Source organism: Oncorhynchus mykiss, chromosome 10, assembly GCF_013265735.2.
Source record: "Oncorhynchus mykiss isolate Arlee chromosome 10, USDA_OmykA_1.1, whole genome shotgun sequence".
In the NCBI taxonomy this organism is placed as follows: domain Eukaryota; kingdom Metazoa; phylum Chordata; class Actinopteri; order Salmoniformes; family Salmonidae; genus Oncorhynchus; species Oncorhynchus mykiss.
In genome coordinates this window covers 14,307,132-14,330,031 of record NC_048574.1, presented here as the reverse complement: position 1 = coordinate 14,330,031, position 22,900 = coordinate 14,307,132, and the positions used below count along the sequence as shown (strand labels likewise).

At 41.6% G+C, this 22,900-nt stretch overlaps 1 protein-coding gene across 9 annotated transcripts in view; it reads right to left on the bottom strand.

Moving 5' to 3' along the window:
• LOC110533377 (rap guanine nucleotide exchange factor 6) overlaps window positions 1-22,900 on the bottom strand; it is a 150,790-nt gene that overhangs the window by 100,255 nt on the left and 27,635 nt on the right. For 4 of the 9 annotated variants that reach the window (XM_036989732.1, XM_036989734.1, XM_036989735.1 and 1 more), the window contains 2 exons: window positions 14,719-14,788; window positions 151-300 (listed from right to left, as the gene is read on the bottom strand). In XM_036989732.1, the coding sequence (XP_036845627.1) occupies window positions 151-300; window positions 14,719-14,788 (220 nt within the window). Of the gene's footprint in view, window positions 1-150; window positions 301-14,718; window positions 14,789-18,122; window positions 18,734-22,900 lie in introns of those variants that run through there. The other 5 variants (XM_036989738.1, XM_036989739.1, XM_036989733.1 and 2 more) reach the window with 5 other exon arrangements.

The following is a 22,900-nucleotide window of genomic DNA, read 5'->3' as shown; positions in this document are numbered from 1 at the left end:
CACAGCTGTCAACACTACACTTACACTGAACAGAGAAAGCTTGGTACAGACACCTCAGACACAGCCGTCTATGACATCTTTCTGTCTGAGCCGAGTAGAAGTCCTTTAACTTCAGGAACATAGTGAGAATACATTAACGTCAGTTCTTACCGTGGGGTCCTGGCCGTCAGTGATCAGTTCCCGCTCTCCCCGGGGGTTGACTTTGCGAAAGCGCCGGCGGGAACGTCTCTGGGACACCTCCCTCTGCAGTGCCCCCTCCTCACCCTCGCTGGCATTGTCCACCTGAAACACATCACCAAGCTGGGCCTCAGTGCTGTAGGTCCGGGGCTCAGAGCTACCGCTACTACTAGACTGTTCTTGTTTTGAGATCAGAGTCAGCTGCTCAGACTGATCACAGTTCTTTCTGGCTGCTGGTTCTGAGAGCTGATCCTGGCTCTGTTCCTGTTCAGAGTTCTGTTGTTCAGGCTCCTGGTAGAACATCCAGGTCTTCCACAGCACAGAGAGCCTGTGCAAGCGCCTCGTCATGGGGACTGCATCCAGGACACGGGCAAGAGAAGAGGGGAGATAGGAGAGGTAGGAGACGGAATGAGGCTCTCTCTCTCTCAAAGGCTGTGATGAGAATAGTTCTAGTCATTCTCAGTCTGCTGTGTCGAGTCAGGAGGCCGTTTCTGCACAACACAGCTCACAGTGAGACCACAGCTTCCTGTAGGAAACCTTCAATATACCAATTTCCTTTGCGAGACAGAACATTTTTGATTGTGGAGAACATAGCATTACTATGCTGTTATTGCTGGAGAATTTGTTTTCTTTTCACGTTACAAAAAAAACAAAAGCTGAGCAAATAGTTGCATTTTGTGAAGTGAGTTGTGAAACTATTCAGAAACATTAAAACTAGGATAAGTATTAGTGGAAGAATACTTCAACTGTCCAAGACTCATAGGCTTTGAGGATTTAAAAAATAAACAGTACTTTTCTAGATTCACATGCCTACAGAGAGTATTTTCACCAGAAAAACAATGAGGATGATAAAGGCAGTCTAGTATGAGAGGAGAGGAAGTGTTGTAACCTAACAGCCCAGGTAAAGTGCTGTGTTTGTAATAAGTACGTGGCAAACAAACTATTACCCCTTATTCAAATCAGCCATTTTTTGGAAGGGTTTTCAGTTAAAAACAATACAAATTTTAAATTAAAATCATGTGAATTCATAATGCAGATGTCTACATTGCGCTTCCCGCGGAGTGATTGTTTTATCATTTATGCTGCTAGTGTGCTTGCTTTTCTCGAGAGTGGTGCGTGAGGCTTGTTGTTGTCATCAAACCGGCTCTAGGCTACAGTCATAGAGCTTCCCTGTGGCAAGTAATTAGGAGACATCTCGGCTATTCAACGGAAGATGGAATTACAAAGTACAGAAATACAAGTTAAATGAGAAAAACGGGCTACAACACCAAGAGCCAACAGGCCCCTTATTCTGAATGGGTTTGTTGTTATTTACTGCAAGATTTGAAAGGGGAGGAAGCGCACAGTTCAACTTATGTAGTCTCCATTACGATAGCTAACACAAGCTAGCTAGCTTAACTAGAGTCTCTTGGTTTGATAAGTCAAGTCAGGTACTATGTATCAGATTAAATTATAAATAACTAGTGAGTCCACCAGCACGAGTCTACTTGGTTGCTATCCTTCTCCCCCTCCCTCGTTACTCTGCTTCGAGCCTCTCATTCTCCCTCAGGCGTTACATCTCCAGGTAACAAACGCCTAGGTTTACCTCCACTGTACTCACATCCTACCATACCATTGTCAGTACATTATGTCTCGAATCTATTCTACCACGCCCAGAAATCTGCGCCTTTAATTCTGTTCTCAACGCATTAGACAACCAGTTCTTCTAGCCTTTAGCTGTACCCTTATCCTACACTTCCTCTGGTGATGTAGAGGTTAACCCAGGCCCTGTAGCCCCCAGTTCCACCCCTATTCCCGAAGGGATATGCTACAATCTAAAATAGATGCCCTCAAACTCACACAAATGATCATGGAACCTACCAGGTACAACCAAAAATCCGCAAACACGGTCACCCTCATAGATATCATTATGACCAACCTGCCCTCTAAATACATCTCTGCTGTCAGCGATCACTGCCTCATTGCCTGCATCCGTAATGGGTCCGCGGTCAGACGACCACCCTTCATCACTGTCAAACACTCCCTAAAACACTCCCTAAATTGTCATTATTACAAATATATATAAAAAAATATATAGAAAAAAAATTATTGGCCGATTAATCGGTATCGGCTGTTTTTGGTCCTCCAATAAAATCATAATCGGTCGACCTCTACTCCAGACAAGCTTCAATGCCATACAACTCTCCTTCAGAGGCCTCCAACTGCTCTTAAATGCAAGTAAAACTAAATGCATGCTCTTCAACCGATCGCTGCCTGCACCGGCCCGACCGCCTAGCATCACTACTCTGGAGGCTTTTGACTTAGAATATGTGGACAACTACAAATACCTAGGTGTCTGGTTAGACTGTAAACTCTCCTTCCAGACTCACATTAAACATCTCCAATCCAAAATTAAATCTAGAATCAGCTTCCTATATAACAAAGCCTCCTTCACTCATGCTGCCAAACATACCCTCGTAAAACGGACCATCCTACTGATCCTCGTTTTCGGGGCGATGTCATTTACAAAATAGCCTCCAACACTCTACTCAGCAAACTGGATGCAGTCTATCACAGTGCCATCCATTTTGTCACCAAAGTCCCATATACTACCCACCAGTGCGACTTGTATGCTCTCGTTGGCTGGCCCTCACTTCATATTCGTCGCCAAACCCACTGACTCAAGGTCATCTATAAGTCCTTGCTAGGTAAAGCCCCACCTTGTCTCAGCTCACTGGTCACCATCGCACCACCCACCCGTAGCACACGCTCCAGCAGGTATATTTCACTGGTCATCCCCAAAGCCAACACATCCTTTGGACACCTTTCCTTCCAGTTCTCTGCTGCCAATGACTGGAACGAATTGCAAAAATCACTGAAGCTGGAGACATATCTACCTCAGAAAGCACCTCAGCAGCTTTCAGCCCATCTGTAAATAGCCCACCCAACTACCTCATCCCCATATTGTCATTTATTTTTTGCTCCTTTGCACCCCTGTATCACATATTCATCTTCTTCATATCTATCACTTGTTTAATTGCTAAATTGCAGATATTTCACCACTATGGCCTATTTATTGTCGTACCTCCCTAATCTTACTACATTTGCACACACTGTATATAGACTTTTATATTGTGTTGACTGTACGTTTGTTTATCCCATGTGTAACTGGGATAAACACTTGTTCTCAACTGGCCTACCTGGTTAAAAATTGGTGAAATAAATCATACAAAAATAAAGTAGCTAAAAGACTGCCTTTTTCTCTCCTCCTAACGTTACAGCATTGTTGCGTTAGGTATTTGCTTAATTTTCATTTTTCCTTCATGTTGATGATCGGGACCTGTTAGTGGTAGTTGTGATAACTGTACTGAGATTATAATTTTGTGAAGGAAAAAAAAAAAGTTCTTAATGTTAAGGATCCCAATTTTGTTTAAACGTTCACAACCCTAGTTTGTAAACCCATCAAATGCTGTCACTGACACAGTGAAGGCGGAATGCCACCACCGGCCCAGCCAGAGTAAAAACAACGGCAGACGAATAAGAAATGAGGTTAACAAAAAACATCTGCAATCGTCTGAACATTGCTGCGATCTCCCTCAACGTCTCTCTCTGAGTCGGGAAATCCCTGCCAAGGCAAACCAACTTTTTCCACTGTATTTTAAGCATCATGAGTGGGCTCTGTCAAATGCCAGCAGAACACTATTGACAACTGTTTTGGTTCGCTCAACCATGTACTTAGATTACTTTTCTATTTCTTATAGGAGTGGGCGGGTAAAACCCAGAGCCAGGAGTAGTGGGACTGAGGAGGAGGATGAGAGAGGGGAGGGTAGTCTGTGATATAAACTCAAGTCAGTCTCCGGGCGTGTGACGGAGAAGTCTGTCAATGGCCGCGGGCAATGTTTGGTACACTAACAGACACACTCAGGGCGCCTCCCTGCTCCATTATCAGCTACGTTAACAATGTGGGTCGACACAGAAGACATTTCACACTTTATTCTTACCTCCCGTCAGTAACAGTTTACGGTATAAAGAATATACAGACAAGCGTTCATGTTTAATTTAAGCAACGTTTATTGTACTCAATGTTATGGATGAGTGCGTTGTTTGGTTCTGTTCCTCTCCATCTCTGTAGCTTCCGGGTATGCTGGGATAAGGACCAGAGCTACGGTAATCGGGCTGGCTTTGAGGTGCCTGTCCAGAATGGTTCATTCATGTGAATGGGCATATTGGAAGACTCCATGTCAGTAGGGATGGGATTTTCTAAATGTGTTATATTGGTATATTGTATCATGAGAAACGTGTTGCAATGTATATAATTCCGTATGTTTAGCTGATTGAAATATGTAGGCTTTGAAGGTAATTGCTTAATTAATTAGTGCTGGGTATGTTCTGATGGGAGGGGCTTCCCCTACAAAAAGGAGCCTCTCTTTCAGTTCAAGGGGGGCACCATTTTGGATTAAGCTGTTGATCGGGGCAGCACTGTTTTTAAGCTGTCCCCATAATGTATACTTTGGATGGCAGTACTGTTGTTTTTCTTCAGGATTCACTCTATAAATAAACACCCTGAAGCACAGAAGTACTTTTGCGGCTCCGCCATCTTTTTATTTGATAGAGGTTAGGTTAAGTTTAGCCAATAGTTTAGTTTAAGTTTAGCCAAGTCAATAGTACATCGACATAGCAAAACTGCTGCTATGCCAGTCGCCACTCACCAGGAATGTCTGAGAAAATCATCAGCAGCAAGCTAGCTAATTTGCCAACAGAAAGAAAGGTGCAGTATTGAGAAACGGATGAATTGACAGTGACCAAAATTGAATTCCTGTTGCATATATTAGTTTAATTCAATAAAAAGGCTCGTGTCGATGTGCAGATAGCCATGTGACCTGTTAGCAAAGATAACGATAAACCTTTTCATCTGTGGCGTTAGCTACTATGCTAGCTAGATAAACATGGTGCTAAGGTATCAGATAGGAGCTAATTGCCAACGTAGCTAGCTAACGTTAGCTGATAATCATTTTGAACATGCAACATTTTCAGCAACGAGCCACCTGACTTGCATTGTAACGGTAACTATTTAGTGGTGTGCTGACCATCTGAATTCATAATTGACAGTTGAATTTCAGTGAATTCGAAAAGTATTCAGACCCCTTCCTTTTTTCCACAGTTATATTACAGCCTCATTCTAAAATGGATTAAATATTTCCCCCCCTCAATCTACACAAAAATACCCCATAATGACAGTGAAAACATTTATTTTTAATTAATTAGCTAAAATGTAAAAAATAAAAAAAATATGTTTTTGATTTGTCAAATAAGGTATTGTGTGTAGATTGAATTTTAGAATAAGGCTGTAACGTAATAAAATGTGGAAAAAGTCAAGGGGTCTGAATACTTTCCCAATGCACTATAGAGGATTGTCATCATAGGGAAAGATGGTAGTGTTTTAAAATGCCCAAATAAAAGGTTGGCAATAGGTTTAGCTATTCAGACAGTTAGACAGCTATTCAGACAGCTATTCAGGCGAGTCAGACAGAAAGTGCATCCTCACTTCATCCTTTTTCCTACCCACACTCCTTGTTAGATATTATGCACATGTATGGCTAGGAAGCAAATTTCTCCATTGAGCTAATTAACATAGAGGTAAACAGCAGCAAGTGATATGAGCGATGGAGAGAGATGTGTGAGGAAATGTGAAAGGGAACGGAGTCGCAGCCTCGCTCTATCCAAGCAGTACAATCAACTTATAACCAGCCCATTTTGAACTTTTGACTGCTACTGTATAGGGGCATAAGAATTCATAAGGGCAGGCCAAGCCAATGACCTTATTTCAAGATGGCTGCTACCTACATTGCGGTTAGCGTTGTGAAGCATAAACAAAATGAACACGGAATACGTTGATATGTTGCATTACTTAATGGCAACATTGAATGTCCACTGAGTGACTATCTTCCCCCGACACCAGAACCATGTTTGAGAGAGGTTGGTGTTGTAGAAATGTTGTTTTTTATAGTGAACGATAACTTTTAGGCACAGCCAGTGTGCAAAAACAGTGCAATTACCACATTTGGACACTTTGGAGAGGTTGAAAAGATACTTGAATGTGCCCTGGATACCCCATAACACCACCACAATGTTAGAGTGAGGTTGATATGGAAGAAATTGTGTTTTTATACTGAACACATAGCATTTAGGGATTGCAAATATGTAATAGCACTGGAATGATCTAATTTATAGACATGCCACGTTGGCGTGGTTTAGGGACACTTGGAAATGTCCCGTGACCACACCTGACACCACTTACTAAAACATCTGCCCATTTCTAGTTGTTAGGTATATCAATCCCATTTTTTAAAATATTATTCACATGTTGTGGAAGCCATTTGATGTGAACTATGTATTTCCTATCTACTGATGATTTCCTCAATCTCCAAGATGTCTTCTCTCCAAATATACCAAGTTTTTGCATGTCAGAATCATGTAATAACACATGAATAGCAGTTACTTTTGATTATGTCTATTTAGGCGGAAATCTAAATTTCTCCATTACATTTAAGAGTTTATTAAATGCATACATGGCTATCTCTGGGAAACGTCATCAAAATGTTCAAATTTTATGATATTGAATATCGGCCTAAAATATCGGCCTCCTTGACCCCCAAAAATCAGTATCGGCCCTAAAAATTCCATAACGGTCATTCTCTAGTTCAGGCAGCAGGGCTGTCATCTCTGTGAACTCAAGTCATCCATCAGGGTGTACTGAGACATTACATGAGAGCCACAGAGGAAAAGAGGTGAGGGCCACAGAGGAAAAGAGGTGAGGAGGGCCACAGAGGAAAAGCTCACACGCCAAGGCCATGATGTGGAAGTATGGCCAATTTGCCCGTCACTAGGGCTGGAAAATGCCAGGTAACTCCCGATATTACTACGATACGTACTGCAATTCTCATGATTCTATATGTATTGCGATTTGATACTGTGATTTTATTGCGATTCGATGTTCCTAACATATTGCTAACAATATGTCTGCTGCAGAGGGACAAGAGAGACACATGAGAAAACAAATTATCAGTCATGGAAATAAAAGTGCTGAAAACAAAATTGGCTCCTTATTTAAAAAGATGGAGAACAAGCTATGAAGGAAGAATACTGGTGTTTTGGTGCAGATACAGCCAACTAGCGCCAAAATAATACAGCAATATTGTCAAAACTATACATAGTCAAATTTCCTGATATATAACTATTGATTTTTTCTCCCCAAAACGAGAGAATAACAGGGGAATGGACTTGTGTCACACACAGAATGAGGTGCAAAAATTCTCTGTCATGTTTGTACTATATAACAATTATACGATGGGTTGATTTATCGAACAGCACAGACTTCTCTAATGAAAAACTAGACTGACAGCCTAATAGTGTTATCACAGCAATGTCAACAACAGAAGACTGACGAAGCATTTTAAGGGGGCATTTCAGTGTACAATTACACACTGCAAGGAGTCACTCCATACACACTACTAAATAGAAAGTCTTCACTATGAACAGATTGCTGTCTATGAAGAGTCTGCCCAAATGGAGATATTTCCTGCTTGGACCATTGACTAGTTAACTCCTGTATGGACTGGTCTCAGTGTGTGAACTACAATGGTCTGTCTATGGCTCTGTGCTTCCAGACAAGCAGGCTGAGACAAACAGACAGGGACAGAGACACAGGGTGGGTGAAATGGAAGCCATCTCAAACCCCTGGCCTGGCTGAACAAACCCCTGCAGTTAGCTTGTGATAATTCCCCAGGACTCAATTAGCTAATTGGTTGGAATGTAAGTGATTTGACTGAGTGCTGCAGCAGCATGAATGAGGAGCGGAAACCGTGGTGTGTGTGTGTGTGTCTGTGTGTGTGCGCGCTTGTCAGGGTTTCCAAAAAATGACTGGGAAGATTTTTTTAAATTCTGGGCATTTGATGAATGTCCATTAAAATAACATCAAATTGATCAGATATACAGTGTAGACATTGTTAGTGTTGAAAATGACTTTTGTAGCTGGAAACGGCAGATTTTTTTAATAGAATATCTACATAGGATTACAGGGGGCCATTTACAGCAACCATCACTCCTGTGTTCCAATGGCGCGCGTTGTGTTACCTAATTCAAGTGTATCATTTTAAAAGGCTAATTGATCATTAGAAAACCCTTTTGCAATTATGCTAGCACAGCAGAAAAACTGATGTACTGATTAAAGAAGCAATAAAACTGGCCTTCTTGAGACTAGTTGAAAATCTGGATATTACAGGCTCAAAATTGCTTTCTTCCGAAACTCATCAGTCTATTCTTGTTCTGAGAAATGAAGGATATTCCATGCAAAAAATTGCCAAGAAACTGAAGATCTCGTACAACGCTGTGTACTACTCCCTTCACAGGTTGTGCAATGTAACAAGAATATTTAGACTTAGGGATGCCACCCGTTAGATAAAATACCGAACGGTTCCGTATTTCACTGAAATAAACGTTTTGTTTTCAAAATGATAATTTCCATATTCGATCATATTAATGACTAAAGGCTCATATTTCTGTGTGTTATTATGTTATAATTAAGTCTGATTTGATAGAGCAGCAGCAGGCCCGTAATCATCATTCATTCAAACAGCACCTTCGTGCGTCGCAAGGACAGCGCTGTTTATGACTTCAAGCCTATCAGCCTAATGGCTGGTGTAACCAATGTGAAATGGCTAGCTAGTTAGCTGGGTGTGCGCTAATACTGTTTCAAACGTCACTCGCTTTTAGATTTGGAGTAGTTATTCCCCTTGCGCTGCAAGGCCCGCGGCTTTTGTGGTGAGATGTGTAATGATGCTTCGAGTGTGGCTGTTGTCGATGTGTTCCTGGTTCGAGCCCAGGTAGGTGCGAGGAGGGGGACTGAAGCTATACTGTTACACTGGTAATACTAAAGTGCCTATAAGAACATCCAATAGTCAAAGGTATATGAAATACAAATGGCAGAGAGAAAAATTGTCCTATAAATACTATATTAACTACAACCCAAAACATCTTACCTAGGAATATTGAAGTCTCATGTTAAAAGGAACCCCCGACTTTCATATGTTCTCATGTTCTGAACAAGGAACTTAAACGTTAGCTTTTTTACATAGCACATATTGCACTTTTACTTTCTTCTCCAACACTTTGTTTTTGCATTATTTAAACCAAATTGAACATGTTTCATCATTTATTTGAGGCTAAATAGATTTTTATTGATGTATTATATTAAGTTAAAATAAGTGTTCATTCAGTATTGTTGTAATTGTCATTATTAAAAAAAATATATAAATTAAATAAAAATCGGCTGGTAATCGGTATCGGGTTTTTGGTCCTCCAATAATCGGTATCGGCATTGAAAAATCATATGCGGTCTAAAAAATCTAATTTTACATTGGTGTGTTATGTTCAGTAGTTCCAAAACATGCAGTGATTTTTCAGAGAGCCACATCAATTTACAGAAATACTAATTATAAATGTTCATGAAAATACAACTGTTATGCATGTAACTTTAGATAAACTTCTTCGCTGTGTCAGATTGTGTCAGATTTCAAAAAAACGTTACGGAAAACACATACCATGCAATAATCTGAGTACGGAGCTCAGAGCCCAAACCAGCCAAAATAAATATCCGCCATGTTGCGCAGTCAACATTAGTCAGAAATAGCATTATAAATATTCACTTACCTTTGATGATCTTCATCAGAATGCACTCCCAGGAATTCCAGTTCCACAATAAATGTTTTGATTTGTTCGATAAAGTTAATAATTTATGTCCATATACCTCCTTTTGTTAAGGCGTTTGGTAAACAAATCGAAACGCGCGTGCAACTTCCAGCGGAAAGGTAGGATGAAAATTCCAAAAAGTTACATTACTGGTCGTAGAAACATATCAAACAATGTATAGAATCAATCTTTAGGATGTTTTTATCATAAATGTTCAATAATGTTCCAACAGGAGAATTCCATTTCCAAAAAGCAATGGAACGGGAGCAACCTCTCATGTGAATGCGCATGACTGAGCTCGTGACTGCTGGCAGACCTCTGACTCATTCCCCTCTCATTCAGCCCCCCTTCATAGTAGAAGCATCAAACAACGTTCTAAAGACGGTTGACATCTAGTCAAGCCTTAGGAAGTGCAACATAACCAATATCCCACTGTATCTTCAATAGGGGCTGAGTTGAAAAACTACAAACCTCAGATTTCCCACTTCCTGTTTGGATTTTTTTCTCAGGTTTTTGCCTGCCATATAAGTTTGGTTATACTCACAGACATCATTCAAACAGTTTTAGAAACTTCAGTGTTCTCTATGCATATATTAGCATCTGGGACTGAGTAGGAGGCAGTTTACCCTGGGCACGCTTTTCATCCAAAAGTGAAAATGCTGCCCCCCATACATACATATTTATTAGGGACACAACGGTACAGTTGGCCCACGGTTCGGTATGCATCACGGTTTGTGGGCCATCGTAACAGCACTGTTTCGGTATCTTTATATTTAAGAAAAGTGTGCACTTGTATGACTCATTCAGGGGACGAGTTTGCAACACGTAGCTCTTCATCTCCCAAACCAGTACATAGTGAACCATCACAGAGGTTCTAGGCTTCTAGGCTATTTCTTCTCTTGACTTTATATTGGGATTGGCAACTTTCATAAATTAGGTGCATTACCACCACTGACCTTGTTTGTCTTTTAGTCACCCTCGTGGGTATAACCAATGAGGAGATGGCACGTGGGTACCTGCTTCTATAAACCAATGAGGAGATGGGAGAGGCAGGACATGCATCGCGATCTGCGTCACAAATAGAATTGACTTCTATTTTAGCCCTTGGCAACGCAGATGCTCGTTGGCGCACGCAAACAGTGTGGGTGCAATAATTGAATATGTAGATTTCTAAATTTATTTTGCAACGCTCGCGCACGCAACGCCAGCGGTGTAGTCAGCCTGTTAGAAGTGTTTCCACTCGAGTAGCCGACAGTGGCAAAGCAATGCATGCAGACTGTACTTTGTTTGTTTATGGTCTTCTTACCCTCGTCATCGTATTGAACACTGAATCCAGAATGTTCCAACACAGCAGATTTGAAAGACGGCGGTGCCTCTTCAAATGTGCTTCTCTCTGTCTCGCTAGCGCTCACCATTGTCATGTTGGAGCTGAGAGAACATTTGTTTAAGTTTCCCCTCTCTTCATGGGGCCCCTTTAGGGAGGTTTCCTACTGAGATGTCATTGCAAATCGTCCATTTGTTGTTTAAGGGGGAGGGGTTGCAATGACTGTGGTGCTGCAGAGTAAAGTTGTTCAGCCCTCAGGAGCCCCTAACGGCCTGGGGCCCCAAGCAGTTGCCTGCCTTGCCTGTTCACAAACCAAGTGTCTGGTTCTATGGATCTGAATATACATCGTACATGTAGCCTGCAGCGCAAAAAGATAGTTTGGGAAATTCAAGGAAAATGTCAGACATATCATAATTCCGCGGTTCACGTGTGCGTAATGAACCATCAGGGTCGTCCCGAAATGTTCGACAACATAGTGTGTACCGTTGCATTCCTAATATATATTTATACGCTCTGGAAAAAATTAAGATATCACTGCAAAATAAATTTTTTCACTATTTATAGGTATGTGTTTGGGTAAAATAAAATGTTTTGCTATATTCTATAAACTACTGACAACATTTCATCCAAATAAAAAATATTGTCATTTAGAACATTTATTTGCAATAAATGACAACTGGTCAAAATAACAAAAAATATGCAGTGTTGTCAGACCTCAAACAATGCAAAGAAAATAAGTTCATATTAATTTTTAAATACTAATGTTTTAACTTAGGAAGAGTTCAGAAATCAATATTTGGTAGAATAACCCTGATTTTAAATCACAGCTTTCTTGCATCTTGGCATGTTCTCCACCAGTCTTTCACATGGACTTTATGTCACTCCTGGGCTGGCCATGACAGGGTCTTGATCTGGTGGTCCTCCATCCACACCTTGATTGACCTGGCTGTGTGGCATGGAGCATTGTCCTGCTGGAAAAACCAATCCTCAGAGTTGGGGAACATTGTCAGAGCAGAAGGAAGCAAGCTTTCTTTCAGGACAACCTTGTACGTGGCTCGATTCATGGGTCCTTCACACAGACAAATCTGCCCGATTCCAGCCTTGCTGAAGCACCCCCAGATCATCACCGATACTCCACCAAATTTCACAATGGGTACGCGACACTGTGGCTTGTAGGCCTCTCCAGGTCTCGCACCCACTGTGAAATATATATCACACACACACACACACTTGAAGAATATAACTTATAAATGCCTCATGAGCTTAGTTCAACTGTCACACTCCATGAGAACCCAACATATAAGCTTGTATTTTTTCAATGTTTGTAAGCATTGTAGATGTAAACACTGTATAGCCTCATAACAGGGCTAAAATAATAATTTTGATATCATGGATGGTCAGTCCTTGCATCCATAGCTGTCTATTAATCTGAGAGTGGTTACATTTCTTTTTCCCAAAACAGAGGCGGGGCAATCGTTTTGTTATTGTTTCATCTGTGGATTATCAAGAAATCAAGGTGTCACCAACAAAAAGGGAAACATTAGGCCTATAGCAAATGCAGCATAAAGCATTCATTTTTCACAAGTAAATAGCTCTTTTCAGTAGTGCTCAAAACATGCCATTCCATGAGCGCAGCATTTATTTTTAAACTCAAATCAGTCCAGCATGACAACAAAATCATAAACAGTAGGGCTGGCTAATAAATCCTTAGTTTTGGGGTCATGCTCAGGTAAAACAATTTGGCTAATCTATACTTCCATATTTCTAAGTCCTATTCTTGCAGATCAAGGGGTATAACATGTATTGGAATGACTGGAATTCTGATAGAGTTTGGTTTTTAATGTAAAGATATAATTTAGTTGTATTATTTATTATATGTAGCAGAAAGCGATAGAAGAAGCCTACATAACCAACCCATAAAGCACAATTTAACATCCACATATGACCAGCTATGTAAACTTTAACATTTATCCTGCAATAGAGGTTGTTCAATTGGTAACATACATGTTTGTCTTATTTTAATGCCTCTTAAGGGGAAAGCAATCTAAAAGTAATAGAATGTAATCAGATTACGTTACTGAATTTGGGTAATTCAAAAGTTGTTACTGATTACAATTTTGGACAGGTAACTAGTAACTAACAGATTACATTTAGAAAGTAACCTACCCAACCCTGACGGTCATTACAATTGCGTTACAGGATCCTGGTAAAATGAAGGGTTGTGTTGTGGCTAGCCACTGGATGGCTCTGAATGCACTGTCAGCATGCAGCCAAAGTTACTAACCAGTTTTGGAGCTAACTAGTGCTCTCAATTCGTATCCTGATGTCAACAGCAGTTTTATTCATAATATGAATAATAATTCAAATAATAATACATTTAAAAATATATATATTAACTGGCTTGCTAGCTAGCGTTAGGTGGTCAACAATACGGAGCTAGCTAATTAGCTGACCTCGCTATTTTCCATTGATCACTTCTGTGATTGCAAAGCCCATAGAGGTCCCGTTAGCGGCAAGCTGCACTGCTTCTTAACACTGATCGCTTAACACGGAAGCCAGCCACACCAACATGTCGGAGGGAACACCATTCAACTGACGACCGAGGTCAGCTTGCAGGCGCCTGGCCCGCCACAAGGAGTCGCTAGAGCACGATCAAGTGATTATTCTCCAATTACTTTTCTATGATGCAATATCAATTACATGGTCATCAAAACAATCCAGTCTCATTTCACCGCCCTCTCTGCTGCCTATATGGACTGACTGAGCCATCAGTAACCACAACACTGGCTGTGGTTATTAGCAGCATTACGGACAATCAGGGCCGAAAGGGTGAGGAAATGGGCGGATATGAACAACAGCTTACGTAATTTCATTTCCCCAGCCTACCACCCCCCCTCCAATGTCTTCCCAGGCACAGCTAATCAGCCAGTCCATCTGCACACAGTGAAGACTTTCATTCCACATTCACCCTCCCCTCACTATCCTCCTCCAGTGGATGCCAACCAGCGGATGGATAGAGGACCCAGGCCAGCAGAACCAGCCAAGCCAAATCTAATAGAGAAGCCTATTTCCTGCTCCCAGCCTGCTTCTGATGGAGCAGCCTGCTTGGTGCTCGCTGGCCAGGCCTGCTCAGGGAGATGGTGGTGATGGACTCAGTCTGAATGTGGTGTGCTACAACTATGACCTAGCTGCCTCGCAGACAGACAAGCCTCAATGTAGGCCTATTTACTGATTGGGTGATACAGCCTTTGTAGGCATCGCATTGAGCTGTATTACTGTAGTATTGTCTTCTTAAGACTATAGGCCTAGTTCAGATGAAACTGAAGAACCCATGGAGAGGAAAGCTTTAAGACAACAATCTAATTATGTAGGCTCTGTGGCATTTTGCACCTACTGCCACAATCCAGTGTCTTTGTCCCAGTCTGTGTTTTTCTGTACTAGAGTCAGTAGATATGGAGACAGAGAGAAAGAGAAGCAGTGGCTCTACTCACCACAATCATTTCTGAGGGCTCTAAAGTGATGCATTCACAGCCTCGTCTGCCCCCCAGCTGCTTGCCAAAGCTGTGGAGAGAGAACACACAGCACAGAGGACACAGGGTGTTAAATCAAGTGGAAGGCCAAGGCATCTTTATATGGCCAGGGTGGGACTACAGTCTAGTCTTAGTCATTATGACTAAAATATCATTAAGTCTTAGTCACATTTTTGTCATTTGAATAATGATTTAGTCTAGTTACTGTCAAAATGACAAAAACGGTGGGACATTTTAGTCAACTAAATGCCCTTTTCATTTTAGTCACATTGCATTTATCTTTCCTCATTAACAAACATAAAGCACTGACTTCCATGTGCACAAACATACATAGCCTTGTCCTATCAACATATTCTTCTGAGCAGCATCCTATTTCTTTCCAACAGCAGAAATATGACAAAAAAATAAGATTATATGGCCATGTAAATTCCTAATTCGGCCTACATAAATATTGCACATTACATACAAAACAAGGCACACACAAGCCGAGAGAGAGACAGAAAAAGAAAGGCCGGGAGAAACACAGAGAGGGACAGAGAGATGGTGGCACAAAGTATTGTGTGTTGCACCTCCATTAGAATTAGAACGTGGGCTAATGGCTGTTTCGCCCTGTGAGTCACTAAACCCCATCGAGTCCCAAGTCCCCTGTGCTCGAGTCCTGGTCCAAGTACTGAAGTCTAAGTCACTGGGTCCACAGTAACTCTAAATACATGTATTTAACCAGTCAGATAAAGCATAGTGGCAAGAATGATGTAGTCAAATTGCTTGCTATCCCTTTTCCTTTCTCTCTGTGCCGCCAAAATGTTTGCATATAGGTTACTGGTAATGTTACCAGAGGTACGTTCAGTTGGAAAAACATTCTCCATCGTTGCAGATAGAAATTCTATGAATAGCGCCAACGTTATTCCTTAAACACGTCAGGCATGTTTGTTCTACATAGCATATTTCTATCTGAACGTTCCAAAACGTTGCATCATGCTCAACACTCCCAAGGTTGTTAGCTATATCTAGCTAATGAGGTAACATGACCCAACAAGGTATTGCCTAAAACAACAAAAAAAGGTTAACGGTTAAAAAATGGTTAACGGTTGAGCAAAAATGTAAAAAAAATGTAAAGACAACCAAATTTTCTATAGCCTACTCAAGGGAGAGAAAAACATCGCTAGACTGTTGTTTTACTATTAATCTCAATCTGTGCTGTTAATATTAATTGTGGTCGTCACGGAAAAGCTCAATCTCTCCAAAAACTATTGTCCAGTCCACTTAGTAGTCAGATTTCAGTCACAGAGATCGTTTTAGCTAACTGAAATTAAAAATAACTTTTGTTTAGTCAGTTTTTTCTGGGAATATTTAGTCAGTGATCGTCTCGTCAATTGCCACAGAAAAATAGGTATGACAAATATTTGAGTCACTCTTTTTGTTGACAAAATTAACACTGTTGTTCAACACCGAATACACTTTTACATTGCAAATTAGAGACACTGCTTTTGGTGTCAATTTCAATGTATTGCAGTCAGTACTGATGTCTGTATCCAATGATGCAAAGATCGACCAGTTCAAATTGAAGCGATTACGATAGTTAGGCCTATTTATTTCTAACAGTGACAATATAAAATCAACAATCATTCTCCACTAATGCATTGAGGTGAACTGGTATTGGTAATTTAGTAGCAGGTTAAAGTTGATGCTTGTTAACAAAATAAAGGATTGATAGGAGATTCACACAGCGAGTCAACTGTCCATTGAGGATTGAATCGACCTGCTCCCCTCTGGACAATAAGGTCATGTTTGACTGGGATCACAAAGGAGCTTATTGATCTCGAAACTGGTCTGTGTCCCAAATGGTACCCTATTCACTATATAGTGCACCATTTTTGATCAGGGCCCATAGGGTGCTGCTTTGAACAGATCCTAAGTAGGGAATTGGGTGACATTTGGGACGAAACAGGGCTCAGCCTTTTCACTGGTTCCACCATGGAAAAGAACAGGCCGGCTCAGATGGCTTTCACACTTCAGATCAATCACATGGTGTAGTAGTATCACGTTAGTCAGCCCAATGACTTTCCCACAAACCAGGTCATTAAGACCTGGTTCCCCATTCATATGAATGGAGCTGTTCAGCTATACAAATATTTTCTTATGAGATACCAAAATAGTCACCAACTACAATGAACTAAAATATAAACCCAACATGTAAAGTGTTGATCCTATGTTTCATGAGCTGAAACAAAAGATCACAGAAATGTTCCATATGCACAAAAAGCTTATTTCTCTGAAATTGTGAAAACCATTTTGTTTACCATCTTTGTTAGTGAGCATTTCTCCTTGGCCAATATAATCCATCCACCTGACAGGAAGCTGATTAAACAGAATGATCATTACACAGGTGCACCTTGTGCTTGGGACAATAAAAGGCCACTAAAATATGCAGTTGGGTCACACAACGCCAAGTTTTGATTGAGCATGGAATCGGCTTGCTCACTGCAGGAATGTCCACCAGAGCTGTTGCCAAAGAATTTAATGTTAATTTCTCGACCATAAGCGGCCTCCAAGGGTCATTTTAGAGAATTTGGAAGTATGTAAAACCAGCCTCACAACCGCAGACCACGTGTAAACACGCCAGCCCAGGACCTCCAAATCCGGCTTCTTCACCCGGACAGATGATGAAACTGGGTTTGAACAACCAAATAATTTCTGTACAAACTGTCAGCCTTTCTGCCTGCCTGGCTTCCTTTTCCTCTCTCCAGCTCACCCCCAGGAGTTAATAAACAGTGGGGCCCAAAATTGACACCCTTGATAAAAATTTGCAAAAATGACAGTATCATGAATTGTGTATTTTATACAGTCATTGTATCAAGGGAGTCAATGCATAGACTGTGTGGAGTCCTTTAGGAGAGGCATTGTGTGCGTTTGTCCATACAGGGGGGTAGGCGACTCTTGCACACATGATTTAATCTGCTTTGGCATGTACAGTATCTGGGATGAGTGGGGGGTGGTTGGAGAGGAGGGTAGTCAAGAGAAGTTGGCTAACCTCCATGTAGTGTTCTCATTTCATACTATTAAACAAGCCAGTCAATTCAATTCCTACAGCCCCTTTAGTCTATGTCAGGGGTAGGCAACCCTGTACCCCGAGTGCCACAGGATGTTGTTCTAACGAGGCACCATACCTGACCAACTGAGCAGTTTATTGATTACCTAAATTCAAAACACCTGGTCTTCCCTTACATCAAAAACATGAGGTTGCCTAACCCTGGTCTACATTATTGAGCAGGAATACCAATGATATTCTAATGTAGTAGAAAATATTAAAAAAAAACTGAAATGTTACTTTATTATTTAAGGGAACTTCCCCGGTGTTAGCTTACCTTGAACATGCCGGACAATCAACAACAATCACTGGACAAGAGAAGGGCTGCGGTTTCACCAGATTTAAAACATTGGAAGACATGAGAACTTCACAAGACTTTAGAAAACAACCTTTCTGTCAGCTACAGGATCACTTAATGTTGTGTTAAACAAGGCTGTGTTCCTCTGTAATGGGGTAAGTTAAGATGAATCCGTTTTAGAAGTGAAACTGCAAGTAGAAAGAAACACTTCCCGTGGGCTATTCCTCAGTTAAGCCATGTCTCAGTCTGGGGAAATGTGCCTTTCTTACTCTGTACATATCTCTGTCAGCTTTAAAATCAACAACATGAATAGTACGCTTTCATGTCAAATCACACAGGCCTCATGGCATCTTGCTGATGTGTGCGTCCCACAGGGAATTCCAAAACATTTAGTCCTTAAGAGTTTTTCCCAGGGAGCATAATCCAATGCCGGCATCAGTCCACAAGCATAGGGAGAAGTCGAAAACCTCCTCAATGACTTACTCCGGCACACATCCAGAACTCCGTGTCCTAGGGGTCAACTCCAAATAGAACGATAAACGCACAACGGAAGAAGACAAACACTAACTCAAACAGCTACATACAGATCCCCTTCTCTGGGATAATGACATCCAGAATATCCTTAAAAATAAAATAAAAATATATATAAAATGGGGGGGGGGGGGGGGGGGGGAATAGAATAGCACAGGTCTCAATCCAAACGTCTGCTATTTTAAATCAGAGTCCAGTCTGATTAGAGATCCAGGGGGAAGAGGAGGGTCTGTTTAGAGATCCAGGGGAAAGGGGAAAGAGGGGTCTGTTTAGAGATCCAGGGGAAAGAGGGGTCTGTTTAGAGATCCAGGGGAAAGAGGAGGAGAGTCATTATGGGCTTGAGTTGGTCCTTTCTAAGGGAGGGAGTGAGTCCCCTCTACTCTGGTCTGTGTGTCCGGTGGCTCCAGGGCGGTGTGTGTGGGTGTGTGTTAATTTCCTGCCTGGATGTGCTTCTGGGCTACAGGCTACTCAGGAACACATGGTCAGTCCCAGTTCTTCCAGGAGTTCCATATTATTCCCTTCCCCTCTGCTCTCTGCCCTCCAGCCCCCCAATCCCCCTCCTCCCAACTGCCCCCTGCAGGGCAGCATCCCCCCCCCCCACCCTCTGTCTGTCATTAACTGACATGCGGGAGCACACAGACACCATGTTCACACACACTTTAATATCTCCTCGAGGTGCTTGTGTTATTGACTGTGTTTGTTTATTCCATGTGTAACTCTGCGTTGTTGTTTGTGTCGCACTGCTTTGCTTTATCTTGGCCAGTTCGCAGTTGTAAATGAGAACTTGTTCTCAACTAGCCTAACTGGTTAAATAAAAGTGAGGGAAAAAAACAAAATAATTGCCCAACTTTTCCTTCTGCACTAAAGCATGGTCACCTAATGTAGGACAAACTGCTGCCAACAAGCAGATTCAGCTACACACCAAGAGTTTTCAATGCTTATTGTCCCCATTTTCCATTTGTGTAAACCTCAGTGCTTCAAATCCAATATATGCAGTGCCATCTAGAATGACTAAAGCCTTGTTCACTCTGGCAGCTTGAAGTCTTAATAGACAAAAAAGGCACATGGAATAGGATATTTCAAGCCACATTTCAAACTACCTTCATAGGGCGATTGAAATAATTGATTACTGGCAATAAGACGTGTCTGAACAGTAAAATCTGATTTGTTTTTTAGACTGTTAATGACCGTGTATCCCTGTACATCACCTCAGTACTTACTGGTACCCTACATGTAGGTAGAGGTAAAGTGACTACGATTCAAAACATTCAAAGCAACAAGGAAACGTCCATAGCAGGCATTGTTGTCATCTTTGTTCGCTATACAACAACTTCTGAGTGACGGGAAGCAAGAGCACCACCAATCCGCTTACAGTCGTGGCCAAAGGTTTTGAGAATGACAAATATTAATTTCCACAGTTTGCTGCTTCAGTGTCTTTAGATATTTTTGTCAGATGTTACTATGGAATACTGAAATATAATTACAAGCATTTCATAAGAGTCAAAGGCTTTTATTGACAATAACATGAAGTTGATGCAAAGAGTCAATATTTGCAATGTTGACCCTTTTTCAAGACCTCTGCAATCTGCCCTGGCATGCTGTCAATTAACTTCTGCACCACATCCTGACTGATGGTAGCCCATTCTTGCATAATCAATGCTTGGGAGTTTGTCAGAATTTGTGGGGTTTTGTTTGTCCACCCACCTCTTGAGGCAAGTTCTCAATGGGATTAAGGTCTGGGAAGTTTCCTGGCCATGGACCCAAAATATCGATGCCACGTAGTTATCACTTTTGCCTTATGGCAAGGTGCTCCATCATGCTGGAAAAGACAGTGTTCGTCACCAAACTGTTCCTGGATGGTTGGGAGAAGTTGCTCTCGGAGGATGTGTTGGTACCATTCTTTATTCATGGCTGTGTTCTTAGGAAAAAATGTGAGTGAGCCCACTCCCTTGGCTGAGAAGCAACCCCACACATGAATGGTCTCAAGAAGCTTTACTGTTGGCATGACACAGGACTGATGGTATTGCTCACCTTGTCTACTCCGGACAAGCTTTTTTCTGGATGCCCCAAACAATCGGAAAGGGGATTCAGAGAAAATGATGTTACCCCAGTCCTCAGCAGTCCAATCCCTGCACCTTTTGCAGAATATCAGTCTGTCCCTGATGTTTTTCCTGGAGAGAAGCAGCTTCTTTGCTGCCCTTCTTGACACTAGGCCATCCTCCAAAAGTCTTCGCCTCACTGTGCGTGCAGATGCACTCACACCTGCCTGCTGCCATTCCTGAGCAAGCTCTGTACTGGTGGTGCCCTGATCCCGCAGCTGAATCAACTTTAGGAGACGGTCCTGGCGCTTGCTGGACTTTCTTGGGCGCCCTGAAGCCTTCTTCACAACTTTTGAACCGCTCTCCTTGAAGTTCTTGATGATCCGATAAATGGTTGATTTATGTGCAATCTTACTGGCAGAAATATCCTTTTCTGTGAAGCCCGTTTTGTGCAAAGCAATGATGATGGCAAGTGTTTCCTTGCAGGTAACCATGTTTGACAGAGGAAGAACAATGATTCCAAGCACCACCCTTCCTTTGAAGCTTCCAGTCTGTTATTCGAACTCAATCAGCATGGCCGAGTGACCTCCAGCCTTGTCTTTGTCAACACTCACACCTGTGTTAACGAGAGAATCACTGACATGATGTCAGCTGGTCCTTTTGTGGCAGGACTGAAATGCAGTGGAAATGTGTTGGGGGGATTCAGTTAATTTGCATGGCAAAGAGGGACTTTGCAATTAATTGCAGTTCATCTGATCACTCTTCATAACATTCTAGAGTATATGCAAATTGTCATCATACAAACTGAGGCAGCAGACTTTGAAAATCATGTGTCATTCTCAAATATTTTGGCCACAACTGTACACCACTGCATACACACCCACCATTACCATAACTAGTGTAGCCATGTCAGCAAATTACTACAGTCTGAACACACGTGGTTACTTGTATCTTGCTGTTTGGACAGTCAGTATTCAAAAACAGATTTGAAAAACTAAAATGATTTGAGTATTAAGGCCTGCAGTGTAAACATGGCTTAATTGTCTATAGGCAGGGAGCTCTTGGAAATATTAATAAATTGGATGGCACTAGCCTAAATGGGGTAGAGGAAGTGGTTCTATGTGCAAATTCTCTTTCAAAACACTTTCAGTCTTGAGCTCACAAAACTAATTGGTTCAGGATTGTGTTTTATGTCTGGGCAGGACAAAGTAGAGGAGTGAGGGCGTGTTGGAGAGACCAACTGATGCAGGCAGACAAAAAACAATAAGCAGTGAGAATGGGCCTGGCTGGTGTGTCTGTGTCCAAGACATCTGCAGTCAATCAGCAACACACACACACCTCATTATTGGCAGCTGCAGTTATTATAGTCACGTGTTGCTGGAGGAATCTCACACTCTCATCAAAGCTGCACTCCATCACAGACATGATCCCTACTTAAGTGTGTTAAAATGACTGTGAGCAACTGTTAGAATTGCTCTATAAAACACCTTTCAAACAATACGTTTTTCCGCCAACTTTAGTATCCCTCCAACTTTAAAAAAAAAAAAATATATATATATATATATATATGAAAGGTATTGCTGGTGACAAAGCCTCTATTTAAAAGAAAACGGTATTTTACCGCAGTGCGACAAAAACAAGAGTTACACATGGGATAAACAAACGTACAGTCAATAACACAATAGATTAATCAGTATAGTGTGTGCAAATGATGTAAGGCGATAAATAGGCCATAGTGGCGAAGTAATTACAATTTAGCAATTTACACTAGAGTGATAGCTATGCAGATGATGAAGTAGAAATACTGGTGGGCAAAAGAGCAGAAAAACATGTGGATGAGGTAGGTAGTTGGTTGGATGGGCTATTTACATATGGGCTGTGTACAGCTGCAGTGATCGGTAAGCTACTCCGACAGCTGATACTTAAAGTTAGTGAGTCTCCAACTTCAGTGATTTTTGCAATTCGTTCCAGTCATTGGCAGCAGAGAACTGGAAGGAAAGGTGGCCAAAGGATGTGTTGGGTTTGGGGATGACCAGTGAAATATACCTGCTGGAGCACGTGCTACGGGTGGGTGTTGCTATGGTGACCATTGAGCTGAGATAAGGCGGGGCTTTACCTAGCAAAGACTTTTTTCCACCAACCGACCAAGTCATGATTGCGGTAAAGTTCTGCCTACGGCTTAGTATA